The following is a 19566-nucleotide window of genomic DNA, read 5'->3' as shown; positions in this document are numbered from 1 at the left end:
CAGAACCACAACCGGAGGAAGATCGTTCTCCTACCTGGCCGCCAAGACATGGAACTCCCTCCCCGCACACCTACGACTGACCCAGGACCATCTCACCTTCAGGAAGCACCTCAAGACCTGGCTATTCGAGCAGTAACAGCACCCCCCTCCCTTCAGCGCCTTGAGACCCTCACGGGTGAGTAGCGCGCTCTATAAATGTACTGATTGATTGATTGAAACCTGGATTGATCCGAATGGTTTCAAGGATCCACTACTGCATACATTTAATTTGTTGGAACCTTAGCCAGTGCTTTAACTTCAATATTAAACAGACAACTGACCCTGTACGAGGTGCATTTCCCTTGGGGTTTTCCATGTTTATATATAAGGAAAATTAGAAGCGATCCTAGATCCAGAGAGAGGGATCCCTGCATTGTTCCAGTTTTTAGCTGTTTTATTGCATCTGCAATTTTTTTTGCAATGATCTCTTCTTCTAGAGTTTTCCTGCACTCTTATGTTAGGGGGTTGGTCAGTAGGTCCCCTCTAATTTATCTAGATGTTGTTTTCTGTATGTCAATTTAGAATCATATAACGATCTGAGGTGCTAGGAGAAGACTCTCACTATCTGCACTGCGGTATTCCTCATGAGGCCTTTGCGGTCCTTAGCTTCTCTCATCCATATCTGACCTTTCCTAGATAAACAAAGTTTGGCAACTTAATTGAGTGGGTGTTGAGGAAAATATACCTATTTCTTGTCACTCTATCAGCCCACAATCTATATTGCTTCCTAAGGAAGACTACCTGGTTTGTCAAATTATCTGAAAGGTTACCAGTGATTTCTTGCTCCAGTTCTATAAGCTGGTTATCTACTGCTTGTATCTTCTCTTCTAGTACTTTTATAGTTCTCGCTTAGCAATGACATGGCTTCTAATTATTATCTTAAAAGCTTCCCATCATGCCACATCTGATTTTACTGTTCCCTTAATTTCTTTCTTACTGTTCCCTTATTTTCTTCAAAGAAGTGGTCTATTGTTAGGCAAAGTGTCTCCATTTCTTAGGTCCCAGGCCTCAAGTTTCCAGCCTGGAGGTCTTTTATGTGTTTTCCCAGTGATCTTAGTGGTCAAGAGGGACTGAACCAAAACCACTCTTACAATGTCCCCAGGATCAGTATCCGACTATACAACATTGGGACAAATAGGCAATCCAGTCTTGAATATGAGTACCTACCGCTAGTATAATAGTATTGTGTATCTACTGTTTGAGTTAACTACCAGATGTACCCTAAGCCTGTGGCTTCTGTGAAGTCTCTCAGGCTGTTTCTTTTCCTCCCCATTGTTATCTTGTAGTAGACATTTCACATCTTTTCTTTTCAGTGGGTTACAATTGTCCGCATCCAGTAGTAGGGATTCTGGTATCTGGTGGATTAGCTTCCCCTTTTGTGTGAGTATGGTGGCCCAGAGCACCGGGGGCAGTTAGACTACATTTCCCATTCAAATGACCTCGTATCACAGCATAGCAGCCCCTAGTGTTGGCACATGTCTGTGTCACGTCTAGTGGCAATGATCTCTTGGCTAATATAGCCACTTCCCCGGAGCCACGGTGATATCCGAATGTGCATTGACTTATTCACAATTAGCATATTTAATTTACTTATAAGTCCCTAGTAAAGTTCACTACATGTGCCCAGGGACTGTAAATTAAATACTACCAATAGGCCTGCAACACTGATTGTGCCACCCACTTCATTAGCCCTTTAAACATGCCTCATGCCTGCTGCTGCAAAGCCTGCATGAGCAGTTTTAAACTGCCATGTCGACCTGGCAAGTTAACCTTCTTGCCAGGCCCAAACTTGCTTTTTAATACATATAAGTCACCCCTAAGGTAGGCCCTGGACAGCCCAACAGCAGGGTGCAGTGTATTTAAAAAGTAGGACATGTACTTTTAAGTTGTACATGTCCTAGTAGTAAAAACTCTTAAACTCGTTTTTCACTACTGCAAGGCCTATCACTCCCATAGGTTAACAATGGACTTGCCTTATTACATCTTATAAACGTAATTGCCAATTGGGAAGAGATGCGACCCCCAAGTTTGGTGTTTCTGGAATCACAATTTAAATTCCTAACTTATGGTGAAGTTAGATTTTCAATGATAATTCTTTTAGAAAGTTGGCATTTTCTGAATTTAAACATTTGGTGCCTTCAGCCTTTCTCTGAATACACGCCTGTGATATGTGACAGCTGGGCTTTGTGCATTCCCTGTACACAGATCCTCAAAAAGGGAGCTTAGGTGTGACTGATGACCCATCCACTGCAGCATGGGAGGGAGGGGTGGACACTTACACCTGAATGGGCTGTGTCCTGTCCCTACACAAAGGGCTGCATACCCCCCTGTAGTAAGTGTGGGGCCAGGGCAGGAAGGGCAGGGACTCTGTGTACTTCAAATGCCTCTCTCCGAAGTCTCTCCCACTTCAAAGGCAAAACTGGGTATAAGTACTGGACCTCAGACACCACCAACTCAGTAAACACTTCTCTTCTGGGATCACAGAGACCGCCACACACGCCTATCACGGGACTGGATTACCAGTGAAAATTGCCTGCCTTGAGAAAGCCCACGGCCGTCGGACCACACGTGCGAAACAGGTGTCGGCTGTCCTTTGTTTCATGTGTGGAAATTTGTAATAAACAAACCATGTTTGGAAACGATCCTTGAATTCTGGAAATTATTCCACTGACGAAAAGCTTAATAAGAAGGCACAGTCCTCTATCAACACTGAAACTTGTACTTCACAATGGCTTTTGGGTGTAGCCATTTATGAGGCACGTGCCACCATCAACATTGGGCCTTGACCACTGTAGCACTAAAGCCCAGAGTCTGTCACCCATCTCAGTAATCAGTAAACTTCTGGACTTGTGGATTCTCTGTCAGGAAGAAGTCCTGCTGTGATGCTGAAAGGACTGTCACTGCCGTAATTGACTAGATTCCTTTTTTATTGTGCTGACCTGCTGCCTGTTGCCCTCTTGCCTGGGAGTGAGAAGGACTGGACCTGCATCTCTCCAACCTAGAACCAAAGTGACTCCAATGGCTTGCCTCCTATTTTAAGTCTCAGGGACATCAAAGACTTCCAACCCATCTGCCTACTGCACCTAGACTCTGCCATCTGAGAGGCTTGCCTTGCCAAATGGTGCCAATCCAGGCTTGGGCCCTTGGAAGTGGGTATAAAATGTTTCAAATACCCCAAATCCACCCATCTCTATTATTGCCCCGATCAGAACCTGAGCATTTCTATTGACGTCAACGCATTGCCGCTGCTGCGAGGATCGAGGACATTGCATCTCCATTGATGCTGACTCATTGCCGCTGCTGCGACGATCGAGGACATTGCATCGCCGACAGCGCATCGCCTCCATTCCGAACACATCTCTGACTTTGCCCGGCTCGGAACTGACACATCGCATAAATGCTTAGAATCGACGCTGACGCATTCCCTCCTTGCATCTCGCCCTTGACGCAACCGCGAACCAAGGTACTGTTTCAGCGAGCTAAGGTTGGTCTCTGTATCCGACCCGCACTCCATCGGGGTCGGCCTGAACTTTTGGATTTGACCCGGTCTACCGCGACCAGATAACCCCGGTTGGCTCTTTATGCTTTCAGGCACAACATTTCAGTTTATTCTTTAAAAATTCATAACTCCAGTTAAACTTATTGGATTTGTGTCACTTGGTCTTGTATTGTTCAATAAATTAAGATCTATTTTTAAAACTAGGTGTGGTATCTTTTGTGTGGTGTTTCCACTGTGTTACTATTTGAAGCATTGCACAAATACTTTACACATTGCCTCTTAAGTAAAGCCTGACTTGTCTGCTAGAAGAGGGTGAGCACAGGTTAACTTACAGTGTGTATCTGACTTACCCTGACTAGGATTGTGGTTCATATTTGGACAGGGTAGGTACCTCTGCCAACCATAAACCCAATTTCGAACACAGAGCTGCTAGAGGGGCCATATAAATGGTAAACAAAGTTTGGCTTGAATATGAATCCTGAGGCACCCCATAGTTAAAAAAAATGTGCATCCACAAACATGAGGAGTGATCCACACAACCTGCTCTCTATCTTCCAAGAAGGACTGCATCAAATTAAGTGTAGATCTGCACAGACAAAATCCATGTGTGCCAATTAAGTAGCTACTTTATATGTTTAATTTATGTAGCCCTGGCATGGAAGAGGAAATGCTCCAATTTTTCATCAGTTTCCTGGACACCCTTCACATGCATGGTTGAAAGACAGAAAAGGAGTTTTGCACCGGCTTCGAGGTAACCGGAATGCAGTGCACATGTAAGAATTTACTACATATACGTTGATATTGCTGGTGTGCTGCCTTTGTGCAGCATCCTTATTGCTGAGGGATATTTAGCTACCCGCACTACACCACATTAACAAATGCTCCTGATACAGGTGTTGAAATGTCACAGCAGAGTGACAACAGTGAGCTGGGGCAAGGGGCAGCATCGCTTGTAAAGAAAATAGAAGCAGGAGCACTGGGCCACCTTCCGTAAAGAAATAAACAAAGCAGGGATATGGGGGGGAGAGGGTGTAGGCACTCTCCTATAAAGAAAAAAAGCACCCCCCTTAACAACTTATAAATAAATAAACACAGGAGGCAACGGAAAATAAGAAGCACTCCCGAGTCGCCCAGACAAAAAAATGCCGCTCTTCCTGGGGAAACCGCAGCAGAGTAGCAACACTAAAAAATGGCCGGATGGAGCCCGTAAGAGTAAAGGAGATGCTGATAGTACCACAGCATAAACACAAATGGAAGCAGTGCATCCGTGTGAGTACTGTAGCGAAATGTCTGCGAATCACTATTGCTATGTATGGGGCGATTGTGCTCATAGAGACTGAAGTTAGAATACCGTATTTGTCAGTGTAGTTGTGGGCTAGAACTAGGGCTGATCCAATAATATTTTTGAACTTTCCATTAACACTGTGGACTTCACCTGTTGGCACATTTGATAAATGCAAATTGATCATCTCGATAGCCCCGGAACATCATTCTAAAATGGCAAGCTTTAAACATTGCCTCTCGGCAGTGGCCAATTTGATGGCCAACTGCTGTGCTAAACTGAATGGTGGAAAAGAAGAGGTCATGATCCTAGGTAACAACCATAGTTGTTGGATACCAATCTACTGGCTTGATTGTTTTGGACTGAAGCCGAAGCCTAAAACTTTGGTCAAGAATTTAGGGATCTGGATAGGCAACAAATTGACTTTTGAAGTCCAAGTCAGGAAACTAGCAGCAGGTTGTATTAACATCTTGATCACCCTTCAGAAAGTGATTAGGATTTCTACCTATTACTTCCCAAAATATTGTTGTTGAAGCTTTAGTGGCCTCGCGTGTCAACTACAGTAATGTACTTTACGTAGGTACTTCTCAATCCATGCTAAGAAGATTACAGGCTGTCCAAAGCATGTCAGCACAGCTGCTGATGAGGGTGCCTAGGCATCACTCCACCTCCAAGTTACTTGCCAAACTTCATTGGCTCTCTGTCAAAAAAAAGGGTTCAATTTAAATTGCCGTGAATTATTATATTGTGCCTTCCACAGTACACACCCATACTTACTACACCATCTTGTTCAGCCCTCTGTGCCATTAAGATCCTCTAATGCGTTGCATGCAAGGATTAAAAATATCCATAAATGCAGATGCAGGGCTGGTCTTTAATTTACCTGACAGACAAACTTTGGAAATCCCTGCCCATAAAACTTTGCAGTTCCCCTGACAAACTCAGCTTCAGAAAGTGTCAAGATCTGGTTGTTTGAGAGAGAGTCAGTACATTGAAATCTCGTTAATCTCTCTGCCTTCTAGTGTTGGGAAGCCATATTTGGGCTGATGTGCGCTTTAGAAAATGCCAATAAATAGAAATAAAAATAGGTGGCTGGCCACAAGAAATATGTTCTGCCTGTCCAGCCCCCTCTAAAGGCATAAAACCTCCTGGCACAGGAACCAGGGCCCCACGTCACGTTGCTCATTGCACTACTACATGGCAGTTGTGTTATCCATGAGGACCTGCACCAGCCTCCCTTTGATGGATAGCAGGAAGGCTTTTAGGGCCAGATAAATCACCAAACGTTTGATAGGAAGCTGACTCTCCGCCGGAGACCAAACGTCTTTGATCTTCCCTTCTTCAAAGTACCCCCCTAACCCAGAAGTAATATGTCTGTCACAACAGTGAACTCTGGATGGGGGGGGGAGGGAGGAGTGGATTGTTGCAGGTCAGGTTGGTATTAGTCAGCCACTGTTGCAAATCCTGTGCTGTGCGGAAATGGGGTGTATTATATGGTGTGGTTGTGCGACCTTACCGTGTACTATACTTAATAACCCCTTTAGGATCATTTGGTTTGGTTCCTCAAACTTGGGTAGCTGTAGATCTGAGCAGCAAAGCTTACAAAAAGGAACAGCTGTAAAGCATTTGAACTGAACCAAAACAATTGAAGAAATCGAGAAGACACCAAGAAATCTGACAACAATTTAAAAAAATAGATTGTATTTTTATGTATTTTTAGACATCACAAAGAAAAAGTTCCATTGGAGGGTTCTGGACATATATAATTTACAAGGTACAGTAAACTAAAGAATTTTACAGGCATTGGCAAATTCAAAAAACTTTCACCAAAAAGTTTGGGCTGATTGGAATGCTGTCATTTGGAGTCACTTTAGGCAACCAGCTTCAATCAGCGGGACCAGCTAGGTCCTCTGAAACAGTTAACCTCAACATGTGAAGCAGTCTTTAGTCAGTCCCAGGCACTTTTATCCTTTGCAGAACTTTCCTATGGAAGTGGTCCTGATGCAAGGAATAGGCCACGTTACATTGCATGCCTTTACAATGCATGCCATTACAACACGTTCATTACAACAACCGCGTTGTTACATCGCATACCATTACAACGTAAATCATTACGACTTGCTATAGTGGGGGCGCTCGATTTTGGAATAGTATAATTTACTATTCCAACTCCAGTCTATGCAACAGTACGGAAGGTGTTGGATTTAAATCCAACACCTTCTGCCCCCTACAGCAAGTCGTTGTAATGACTTGCGTTGTAATGGTATGTGATGTAACAACACGGTTGTTGTAATGACCGCATTGTAATGGCATGCATTGTATCGCATGCGTGATAAACAATATTCAACGATACAAGGGATGAAGGATGCTCAAGATACTCAAAGGATGCTGCGGATGTGATGCGTCGACAGGGGTTTTGCTGTGGTCCTGGTCACAGGGTCGACATCCCTCAAAGTCCTTTTGGTGCTAGTAGAAACACAGTCACCACTGGACTACCGGTCACCCAGTATCGAGGTCACAGGCCAATCCTTCTTGGATCAATAACGTTTCCACTGGGGGCCCCAGCTGTACTTCGTCAACATTCCTGATTTTAGCAAACTCAGGTGCAAATTTGTGCATTGAGTCATGGTGCTGCATGGCGGCAGTTGGTGGGGGGGTTGAAGGCTTTGGGCAACCAACTTGCCCAGCAGTATTCTCAGCTAGTTTGTCCCCCTGCTGTGAACAGGAGACCAGCAGCTCACTGACCTTTGGAGTCTCTTGACTTTGGCTGTGCTCTGGAGATGACTTCTCCTCAAGCAGGACACAGCAGTCATAGCCCCTAATCTCCAGCTGCACTACACCTCAGTGCAAACTCTCTTCGCTGGTTCCACAGTGCAGCAGGGCAGTCCTTCTTCTAGTCCAGTTAAGATCTGAGTTCAGGGTGTCCTACTTATGCTCAGGAAATGCCCAAAGGGCAAGATGCGGCTGGTAGCCACTAGGCTTCCAGGTTCCTTCCCACCAATGACCACTTCCTGCAAAACGTGGTGTCTGGGCATCCCAAGATGCACCATTCTCCCCCATTCCAATATGTCAGGACCTCTCTCTCGCCGTGTGGAGCTCCCTAGCTCAACCAATAGGTGTGCCTAAGGAGGTTACATGCCTTTGGAAAACTGGTTTGGCAACTAGTTTCCCCTCTTCTGTCCCAAGTGTCGGCCTGTCTGCCTGAACAAAGGAGCAGCCCCTCTCCCAAGTTTTACCCATTTGCACTTCAAAGGCGGCTTCTCCTTTGAAGCTTGGCTTTTGGGCCAACACCAGTGTTACTTCCGGAATGAGGGAGGCAACACCTCCTTCCAGAGCAGGGCCCTATTGAATCCTTTCCTAGGAGTCATTAGTACACCTCTCCTAGAAGGTGGTACGCTGTTTTAGTGTCAGAACTCCGGACGCAACCAACATGGGTACCGGGGACTGAAGGCAAAGAAGCGGCAACTTTGCTAAAGTTGTACACTGCAACTTGTCAAATTAATGCCAACCTGAGAATCAAGTCGAGCTTAATGTAATGAGTTGTTTGATACCTTGAATGGCCCACTTTGTTCTCACTGTTCCTGAGTTAGCACAGCAGAGGAGTCAGCGTGTAACTCTGCACTTACCAATTGGCCAACCAAACCTTTCCACAGTAAAAAATTCAGTTCTGCGTTTTTACTATCAGAACATGTAAAATTGTTCCACCCATGGAATTTATTGCACCCTGCCATATGACTCAATAGGCCTGCTGTAAACATGACTTACACACAAAAAGTCTGGCTTTGCCATTGCTTTCAATGGCAAAGTCGGGCCAGCAGTTAAAACTGTTTTTCCAACTTGCAAATGGTGGGCTGGGGGTCTCGGTTTACTTGTGTCCCACCCAGGATGGAATAATCAGCGCTGCAATCCCTGGGGGAACCCTCTAACTTACGTGCCTTATATACTGTTTACTCAGGGCTTTCAGATAAGTTAGCTCAGCCAATTGGGTAAAAGCCAATTCGACATACCAGTTTAAGTAAGGACAAAAGCACTGAGGATTGCTAGCAGTCTTCAGGGCACTCTGAGTCGAACGACCAGCTGCATCAGTCCAAAAACTTGGGGGTGACCGTACAAAAAGAGGCATTTCTTTCTATGTGCCATCTCCTTCAAGATCTGAATGGAGTTGGAGACGCAGCTCTGAAACTGGGCCCACAGTAATCTGAGAATCCACTGGAGGGCCTGCATATGATACCTGGCACTCAGGATGACGATGATTCACGAGGCTAGAAGACCAAGAAGCCTGATAGCGATCCTCAAAGAGACACTATACTGACCCCCGAAATATTGAGATCATATCCTGAATGTTCTGGACTTACTTCCCCAGTGGAAAGGCCTTGAATACTACCATGTTCAGGAATACCCCAATGAACATTCAGGTTAGACTTTAGCTCACTGATAGACAACTCCCAATGATGTCAGGATGTTGGCCATTGTTGGGAGGTTGTCTACAACTAGTAGCAGTGAGCCCGCCTTTAGCAGCCAGTCGTCAAGTGGAATACATGTATGTCTGACTTCCGAAGATGGGCAGCAACCACATAAATGTTATTTTACCTGTATTTTTGTAGCATGCTAATCACCTATGAGGGTATCCTGGCGCTTACAGCAGGTGTGTGGGGACAGCCTGGTGGGCTTACTCGAAGAGCCAGTTCTTTAGCTTCTTGTGTAAGTCAGGAAGAGAGGAGGATCATTGATGTGATGTGGAAAGTCATTCCAGGCTTTAGGGGCCAAGAATGAGAAGGCAGATCCCCCTGCTCTGATTATGTGTATGCACAGGGTGTGGGCTAGTAAGAGTCCAGCTGAGTAAAGGTGTCTATAAGGTTGGTGAAAATGAATGTGGCTGTTCTGGCAAGCAGGGCCTGTGTTGTGGATTTGACATCTGGGTACTGGCAGATTGGGCTGGCTCCAGGAGCAAAAGGAAAGACAGTATTCTCCACTCCAGATGGGCATTATCAGTTCACTCTTATGCACTTTTTCTTAAAGAATGCCCCTGCCACCTTCCAAAGGTTAGTGAAGCAAGTCCTTCCTGGGCTGCAAGCTTTTAGTGCAGCATATCGTTATGACTGCTGTTTCTAGTTCTCCAACGCAGGATCACCTGATCCAACTTGGCAAGATTTTGCAGACCCTGCAGACTGCAGGCCTCACTATCAAGGTATCCAAAATGCCAGATAGGGCAGGGCACAATTGTATACCTGGTAGGTGGAGGCTAAGTTCAACCCTTACAGCCCAAAATCCAAACTATTCCGGTTTGGGAAGTTCTAACAACTCAGACTCAAATCAGGGCATTCATTGGCTTGCCTGGGTATTACAGGAGGTTTGCGGAGGAGTATGCTTCCATTGTGGCACCCCTCACAGAACTCAGCTCCAAGAAAATGCCTAAAAAGGTTAACTAGACAGTTAGTTGTCAAAAGGCACCCATTCTCAAAGCTCCAGATTGCTTTAGACAATTCACTGTGCAGACTGATGCCTCAGAGGAAGGAATATGAGAAGTCCTATCCCAAACCAATACTGATGGCCATGACTAGCCTGTTGCTTTTATAAGCAGGAGGTTACTCCCCAGGGAACACCACTGGAGTGCCATTGAGAGGGAAGCCTTTGCTGTGGTTTGGTCTCTGAAATGCGGAGACTGTAGCTGTTTGGGACTCATTTCCTTGTTCAAATGGACCACAGACCTCTCAGATGGCTTATGCAGATGAACGGTGAAAACCCAAAATTTGTGAGGTGGTCCATATCCCTAGAGGGAATGGCCTTCACAGTGAAACACCGACCTATGACTGACCATGCCAACGCAGATGGCCTTTCCCGGTTCTCCCACTTTGACAATTAAGACTCTCTTGAGAAAAGTTAGTCTCATCCTCTTTCGTTTGGAGGGGGATTGTGTAGATAGGTGCCCCTTTTGACATGGTTACCCCCCCCCACTTTTTGACTGGTATCTGGTACAACTTTGACTGAAAGTGTGCTGGGTTCCTGCTAACCAGGTCCTTAGCTCCAGCGTTCTTTCCCTAAACTGTACGACAGTTCCACAACTGGCACCCCTTTAGGATTTCTTGTAAGTCCTTAGTAAGTGGTACCCTTGGTACCTACGGCATTGGGTCTAACGAGGGTCCCTAAGGGTTGCAGCACGCATTGTGCCACCCTAAGGGACCCTTTACCACACTCATGCAAACTGCCACTGCAGCCTGCGTGTCTAGGTGCAGAGAAAACCAAAGATTCTAAATGGCACACTTTGTGCCATGCTAGCAAAACACTGCATGTGGTCACCCCAACAGCAGGCCTTGCAGCCCGAAGGCAAGGTGCACTATACCCATGTGCGGGCATTTCTGCCTGAGTGGATGTGTCCCTGTGGTATCTATGTTCAGCCTTAAATATCACAAATGCAGGGAAGCCACGACAAGTATATGGGCTGGAAACTCGTGATTACGAGTTCCCCAGTTACATGATGGCTTCACTGTACCCCAAGGTGTTTGGTACAAAACACCTAATCTTAATAAACCCACACTGATGCCATTGCTGTCTCTATTATTAAATGCATGCAGAGGGCACTTTAGAGGTGCCCCCTGAAAACCTACCAACTACTAGTGTGTTGACTGACTGGTCTCGACCAGCCAGCCACCATTTAAAGGTTTCTTACCTCTTGAGGTGAGAGCCTTTGGACTCGAAGGTCGGGAATAAAGCCTGCTCTGGGCGGAGGTGTTCACACCTCCTCCAAGCAGGATGGACCTTTCAGGGCGGGTAGCTTCAGAGGCCCTGCTGCCTTTGTTATGCGACCCCTGGCCTCTCCAGATAGTTAAGTTGCCCAGCCCTCTGTCCTCATCCCACTTTTTGGTGGCAAGACTGGGTGGAAAATTAGTTACATTAGGAGGTGTGCCCACATTCAGCCAGAACAATCCCTAGGGCGGGCCAGCTGAGGTGGACCCAACTTTTCAAATTCCTCCAAGTTGTTTTGGCAGGAATGAGCCTTCTAGGGTCCGGGTTATGCCCACTTCCCACATGAAGTGGTCATATAGAGGGTGTAGACACCCTAAGGCAGGAAGCCCATTGGCCACTACCTGTAACTCCGCGTAAACGCCCCTAAATTGAGTATTTAGGTGGCACCCCTGAACCCAAGAACTCAGACTGGATGGACCAACAGAAGAAGGTTTAAGAAGAGTATTGCCTTGCGCTAGCTGCAGCAGAACTTTGGACTTTTGTGCAAAATATGGCTGTCCTCAGCCCTTTCTGCACAAGCGATACAGAGTGGCTTGTCCTGCAAGCTGGAAAACTACTAAAGCCTTCGGTAGCCTGCAAGCACTTCGACAAACACCAAATGTCTCCATTGGAGTAGGGAAGCTACTGCCCTGTAGTCTGCAGACACCGACAAGCAGAGTCCGGTCCACCGCCTTACAGCTCCCTGGCCATCCCGACGCCCCAGATGACCAGGAGAAGGTACTTGGGCTCTGGAAGGTCAGATTCTCCCCACCGAGTGTGAAGACACCAGGAGCAACTAGAGCTGTGCAGTACCAACCCCCCGAGGTACCGAACACCCTGCACCAAACACCAACAGAGAGAGTCCAGTCCAGATTCTCACTGCACCAGGACCAAGCAGCCATCGAGGGAAATCCACATCACTGAGACCCACTTCGAAAGTGGTCCAGCTGCCTTGATTTCTCCCCTTCCAGCTGTTTGTCCCTGACCACGAGGTGCATCATTGCGCACCAGCACAGCTCACCTAACGACTCTGCTCCCGAGCCCTTCGGCCTGGGTCCCGACGAATCGGCTGTGTCTGCGTGCTAAAAGATCCCTTGCGGCCTGATCCCCCATTTGGGAGACCCCTGCACTTGCCGCAAGCTCCCCCTGTGCAGCCTCTTTTCAGGTGACCCATTTTCTCCGTAGCGTGCCAGCTACCAGCCTCACCAGCACCCCGCTACCATTTGATCCATGGCAGTTCCTGAACAACTGCTGGTAGTACTTTGAACCTTGGCCCACTAGTATTCTGATCCCAAAAGGTGAACCCCTTAAACTGACTGTACCCATCTTTATGTATCTTTGACTTTTCCTCCCAGAGGATTGTATTGTGCATTATAGCGCACAGGTTTGACCGTTTACTTACCTGTGGATATTTATTATTGAAAACTGTACTTACCTTTAAATGAAGTTCTTGAGTTTGAAAAATATATATAATATTTTTAATTTTTCTAAATTGGTCTTGGATTTATTCTTTGAGTGTGTGTCTTATTTATTGTCTCTGTGAGTTCAACAAATGCTTAGCAGTACCCTCTGATAAGCCTAACTTCTCGCCGACAGTACCACAAAAGAGAGTGTTAGTATTATCTACTTTAGCCTCTGTAAATCAATTGGGGAACCACTGGACTCTCTGCACAGTGTACTTCATTTTAGTTCACTATATAGAAAGCCAGCTTCCTACAAGGAGTTCCTTGGGTTATGGTGTGATGTGGGCTTGGCATGGGACGTTAAGGATTAGTCTGACTGTTGCTTGTTCTGGAAGGTCTGATGTCTTCTTGAGAGCAAATTGGTTATTCCTGCATACATGGTGTTCCCATAGTCAAGTCTGCTAGTGATGAGGGATCTGTGATAGTTTTCCTTGTGCTGGCCGGTGCCACTTGAAGATTTTCTTCAGCTTTCCCATGGAGATGAAGCAGGATAAGGCAACTGTATTGACTTGGGCTGCCATTTCCAATTTATTATCTATAATGATTCTGAGGTTTCTTGTTTGTGATCTGGGCATGGGGTGGGTCTGAGTGCTGTAGGCCCTCAGGTGGAGCCACATGGCGAGGGGTCTTTTCCAAAGACCACCACTTCAGTCTTGTACATGTTCAGCTTGAGGCACTGGACTTCAGCCTTGCATGCAATGCACTTATTCCTGGTGTTGGATGTTTGGTCTGAGAGGGACAGTATCAGTTGTGTGTCGTCAGCATATGTGAGGATATTTATGTTGTGCGTATGTATGACGTCTGCCCATGGGTCATGTATATGCTGAAAAGCATTGGGCTGAGCAAGGAGCCCTGCAGATCTCCATAAATGAGTTCTTGTGCTTCCGAGGAGTAGAGGGGCATGATTACGGTGTGGGTTTTTCCAGGGAGGAAGGTGCAGATCCACTCGAGGGCATGTCTCTGAAAGCCGATTTTGTGGAGTCGTTGGATCAGAATGGGATGGGAGACAGTGTCAAAGGCTGCTGAAAGGTCTAGGAGGATGAATGCGGAGGTTTTCCCTCAGTCGAGGATCTTCTGGATGTCACCTGTTGCTCCAATTACAATGATTTCCCTGCTGTAGTGGGGTCTCAATCCTGATTGTGTAGAGTCGAGAAGCCGGTATTTGGCAAGATGGTCAGAAAGGTGCTTCTTAATGGCTTTTTTCAACACCTTGGCAGAGTAAGGAAGGAGGGATATCGGTCGATATGTTGGCGATTTTGCTCTTGTTGACCGAGGGTTTGAGGAGGAAGTTGCCTGCTGCTTGTTCATTCTATTAATCATTGCAGCGCATATATTTTACACAAGGTTCCAGTTGCCTCAGTAAATATTTGAAACTCCACTTGTGTATTTCTTGTGTACCTCTTTGGGCATGCCTGAGTTACAAATGTCAATGCTGAGCCGAAAGAGGCCACCTATCCGGTGTGGAAGGGTACTGCTAAAAAAAAGTCCGGATCCAGTCTGATGCCTGGGAAATATTCAAAGGTAAGTAATCTGCAGCTATAAGTCTCTATCAGATGGAGGACTTTGTGAATGGGGAAGGCCAGGCCCTGTAAGGTGTCATTGATGAATGCACACTGGTGGCAGTTAGGCCTGTACACCCTGCAGCAGTGAATATGTAGAGACCCTTCACCATATTTCTCAGGGTGCCTAGATGTGCACAACCCAGCAAATTCCTAGGAAGAACTGAGCTAAGGGTCTGGGTTGGCTGTGTAGATTCTACATATCAACTTAAATCATGCTCCTCTCCCCCACCGCTCTGACGCCAATGCCACTAGTGAACCAACGGGCAAGCCAGTTGCCGTGAGTAGCCTATTCGTCGCCTAGGCTACTATTAAGCATAAACCAAAATTAGAGTCTATTAAAACATATACAAAAGAGGTTCTTGAAATGTGTAAATCCTGAACATCTGTATTTCAATTTGCTCTCAAATGTGACAATAAAGGAAGAGGAGGCACAGTGGAATAAGTCAGTTGCCTCCGATCACATAAACTCGTCAAGAGGGGAACCTGGGACTGAATCCAAGTTTCCTCATTTCACATTGTGTAATTCAGCCACTAGATCCGTATCTTGGTCTCCCATTAGTGCTTTGACTTTAATTCTTTGATGAGCTACAGTAGTACACTGATGTGTTAAATAAATAGACTTATTCCAGGTTAATTCAGGTTGAAACGAGATGTCTTTCTAGAAAAAACAATAAGTTAAAGGAAAGAAGAGTATTCTATATTTATGTTGATATCACCTGCTTCACTTGACTTAACAGGCTGAATTCAGGAGGGGCTGAACACGTTCAATAAAGGTAATTACACTCATTATCAAACCAAAGTTCTAGGTGAGCCCATCTAGCTTCACATGACACAAGTGAAGCAGGGAGCTCAGCTGGCAGAATACTTTCGCACACAGACCATACAATGTGGGCTGTGTTTTGTTCATCTGGGATCAGCCGTCCAGCTGGGCTGACAAGAAAGACCCGGCAGAGTACTGTGACAGTGCTTGGAGAGGCTGCAACATCGGTATCATAGCCTGAATATCCTGGACTTGCCTTTCGGGAGAATAGGCCCGAAACTGCAGTGTCCAGAACTGCTCCAATGAAAGAGAGCATCTGAGTGGGAGTCAGGTGCCACTTCAGCCCATTGATAATGAACCCCAGCAAATGCAGGAGGTCTGCCGTAGTCTGGAGGTGGGAGACAACAGCCTGGGGCGATCCCGCTTTTAACAACCAGTCTTCAAATTAGGGGAAGACTGGCACCCCTGATCTCCACAGATGAGCTGCAACCACGGACATCACCTTGGTGGACACCCGAGGGGCACTGGTGAGGCCAAAGGGGAGTATGGCAAACTGCAAGTGCTCGTAGTCCACCATGAACTGCAGGTAACGCCTGTGGGCAGGCAGGACGGGAAAATGGAAATATGTGTCCTGCAAGTCAAACACTACCATCCAGTCTCCTGGGGCCAGAGCAGATAGGACTTGAGCATTTTGAACTTCTCCTTCTTGAGGAAGAAGTTGAGAGAGCGCGGGTCTAGGTTAGGACAAAGGCCTCCATCCTCTTTGGGTATAGAAAGTAGCAGGAATAACAACCACGACCCACTTCTGACATCAGCACACTCTCTATGGCTCCTTCGGCAAAAAGAGTAACTTCTTGGAGAAGAGATAGGTGGTCCTCCGTCAGCCGGTCATATGTAGTTGGGATGGAGAGAGGGGTAGTCTAGAAGGGGAGGGAGTAGCCCCTTCTGACAATCTGTAAAACTCACCTGTCCAATGTTATGGACTGCCAGAGGGGCAGGTCATGGCGGATCCTGCCGCTCACTGGGTGCCAATGATGGTTAATGGGCAGACTAGGAATGTTTGGAGGCTGCTGTTGCTAGGGGCTGGCTGACTGACCCGACCACTAGTCACCCAACCCATGGTGTCAGTAGGACCCACGTCCACACAGACGCAGGTAAGCTTGTGTGCCGCAGTGGCTGGGCTTATAAGGAGATTGCTCAACGTCCCTTCAGTAGCCATGAAAGGCAGATTGAGAGTAACGAGGGGCCATGGAAAGGCCCAAGGACCTGGCTGTAGGCCTACTGTCCTTAAAGCACTTCAGCACCGAATCCGCCTAGACTTCGAAGAGACAGGAGGCATCAAAGGGAATGTCCATGAGTGATGTGTGGACATCCCCTATAAAAGCCACTAGTCCTCAACTAGGTGTGGAGTCGCAGGGCCACTGTAGATGAAACCGATCTGCCTAGTGCGTCGGTGGTGTCAAGTCCACATCGAAAGGTGAACTTCAACGAATCCATCCCACTGGCAACAGCCTAGGAGAGCACAGCCCGAGCCTTCCCCGGGACCATTGGCAGCAAGCACTTATACAACTGTATAAGGATTAGTCTTGACTGTCACTGAGGGCGAACCAAGGTTCAGGACCTCAGCCACCCTCTGCACCACCATTGTGAATGAAGCTCCCTCATTTCCAGATCCATGGTAGGAAGAGAATACATGCCAGTATCTGGAAAACTATCCAATCCACTGGCTTCACCCAGATCCTCACATCAGTTCACTTGTTTTTCATAAGGCTTGTATTCTTCAGGGTCCAGCAACCCATACAATTCCTTCCCGAGTCCTAGCCCATAAGAATACGGCTGAGGTTCTGGCCTGGACGGCATGGCTCCAGTAGGCACTGCAGACGGCGTCGGACGACACCCCTCCGGCTTCGGGTTAGAGTCGGTGATGAGGATGGGGATGGCACAGCCAGGAATGTCGATCTCAGGATCGGCTTCGGGAAAGGTCGAGGTAGCACGACCGGCACCAATCCAGATCCATCTGTGGATCCCTGGAGCCCGAACGGTGCCGGAGCTACTGACGTGGATCATGTAGGCCCCCCCACCCCCCCCCCAGCCCGTGGGGCCTGTAGGCACGCTGGATTGAACATGCCACCGAAATATGAGGTGCTTGGCCTCATAACATTATTTTAATTGGCTGGGGTCGCTTCGGCACTGGGAAATCTGGGGAGGCACAGAGTTGGCCAGATGCTGCCTCGACCGTGGAGCCAGGCCTCAAGAGGCGATACTCCCTCGTCTCAGTGACTGACGGACCAGGTAAAGTCGAAGCATGCTTCAACTTCTATCTTCTTGTGGGGCTTACCAGAGTGGCTCGATGAGTTGGAATGCGACGACAACCTCGGACTCCGCAACCACTGCCCGACCTTCCTCTCGCCTGGGAACTTGATCATCGCAGCACCATGCATCAAGCCACTAGAAACTTGAGGGAGCGCTCTGGCGAGGCATTCGGGTGCATGGTGCGGCAGTCAGAACAGGCCTTTACATTATAGTCCCACCTGAGGAACCAATGGCAAACAAACTGTAGGTCCATCACCGGCATCTGTCGGTGACCGGTGCTGCACGGCGTGCAGCCGATCTTTTTGGATGACATTTCTGCCACACCAGGAGGTAAGACCTCAAAAGACTTCGACAAAACATGAAAAAAAAAGTTTAGTCAAAAATTACTAAGGGGTAGCTCTTACCGAATCTGTGCTGACTGGGGTGGGGGAAGAAAAAAACTGATGTTAGCGTGCCTGGGTGGCACCAATATAGGCACGGCAAACTTCACTTTCGGCGCGGACTATGGCAATGATGCCACCAACCTGCGCGCAGGGGTACTGCTCAAGAAAAAAATTCCATATCCAGTGCGATGTCGAGGGGTAATTTAAAGGTAAGGAATATGCGACTAGAAGTCTGTATCAGGGAGATTTTTTCATATGAGAATTTAACAGGTGAAGAGCTACCAATCCATAATTGATGAACGCAGCAGCATTTTGATTTTCTAGTAAAAAACCTAATTTCAAATCTAATTCTCAATAATATCGTAGATGCTTCACAAATGTTTGGATGGCAACATAACAGAATTTCACCTGAAAGGTTTTTTGTGTTTTTTTTAAAGGTATGACTTGATGAGACAGTGCTGGCGAGAAAAACCTTATGAAAGACCTTCGTTTGCACAGATCCTGGTGTCATTAAATAGGATGTTAGAAGAAAGAAAGGTAAGAGGGAACACACTAGAATTTGTAATGTCATCAAGGGAAGTATACACATGTAGCAAAATTAAGTGTCTCATTTACACTCTAGAAAAACTGCTAAAACCATCACAAATGACAATGGCACGCATTTTAGCATGAGCCCTGATTTAGAGCTCACTGCAAATTTCTATTGGAATGTGTTGCTAATCTGCTACAACTGATGTAAGTAAACCTTGCTCCCGAACACTGCCAGACCAGTCCTTATAAACATTCTTTCATTTAGTATGCGTGAATAGGAAGCAAAGGAATAGCCAGGAATATAAAATACACCTCTTGACCAACTCTCCACCAAGCGAATAAATCCATCTGAACCTTTGTAGAAGAGTCCTTTTCAACCTTCCATCCATCCTCCTGGCCTTCCAGCCATCCATGCTTCCTTCCATCCATCCATCCATCCTTTCATCATTCCATACATCCATTCTTTCTTTATCCCATTCATCCATCTTTTTACCATTCCATTCTTACATCCACTTTCATCCACCCATATTTTCAACTATCTATCCATCTGTTCACCCATCCATCTTTTAACCATGCTACTCTTCTTGCAATTTACCCATGTATATCTTACAACTATAAATGAATTTCATTCAGCCATCTTCCCATATGTTTGTCCATTCATCTTTTAACAATTCTAACCTTCCTTCCATTTAACCATCCATACTTTTACCATTATAACCACCAACTCTTCGATTCATCAATCCTTTCACCTATTCAAGCATCCACCCAAGCACACACCCTTCCAACAATCCATCTAACCTTTAATCATTCTTTCACCCATTCATCCCTTTCACCCATCTCATTATCTAGCCACCCATCCTTCAGCTTCCATCCATACTTTTAGACATCAGGTTACCATTTTACCCATCCATGTATCCTGCCATACGAACCTTTCAACAATCCATCTGTTTATTTTTTCACTCATCTAACGGTTCACCATGTTGTTCTTCATTCCCTCCCCAACAATCAAGG

General features: G+C 46.5%; 1 protein-coding gene across 1 annotated transcript in view; it reads left to right on the top strand.

The window, feature by feature from the left end:
• The window catches only part of TEK (TEK receptor tyrosine kinase), a 542264-nt gene that overhangs the window by 505891 nt on the left and 16807 nt on the right, over window positions 1-19566 (top strand). Inside the window, exon 22 of the mRNA XM_085641331.1 lies at window positions 18462-18561. Coding sequence (XP_085497457.1) covers window positions 18462-18561 — 100 coding nt within the window. The remainder of the gene's footprint in view (window positions 1-18461; window positions 18562-19566) is intronic.

Source organism: Triturus cristatus, chromosome 2_2, assembly GCF_964204655.1.
Source record: "Triturus cristatus chromosome 2_2, aTriCri1.1, whole genome shotgun sequence".
Lineage (NCBI taxonomy): Eukaryota > Metazoa > Chordata > Amphibia > Caudata > Salamandridae > Triturus > Triturus cristatus.
Note: the sequence above shows the minus strand (reverse complement) of the source record. Positions and strands in the feature narration are given on the sequence as shown.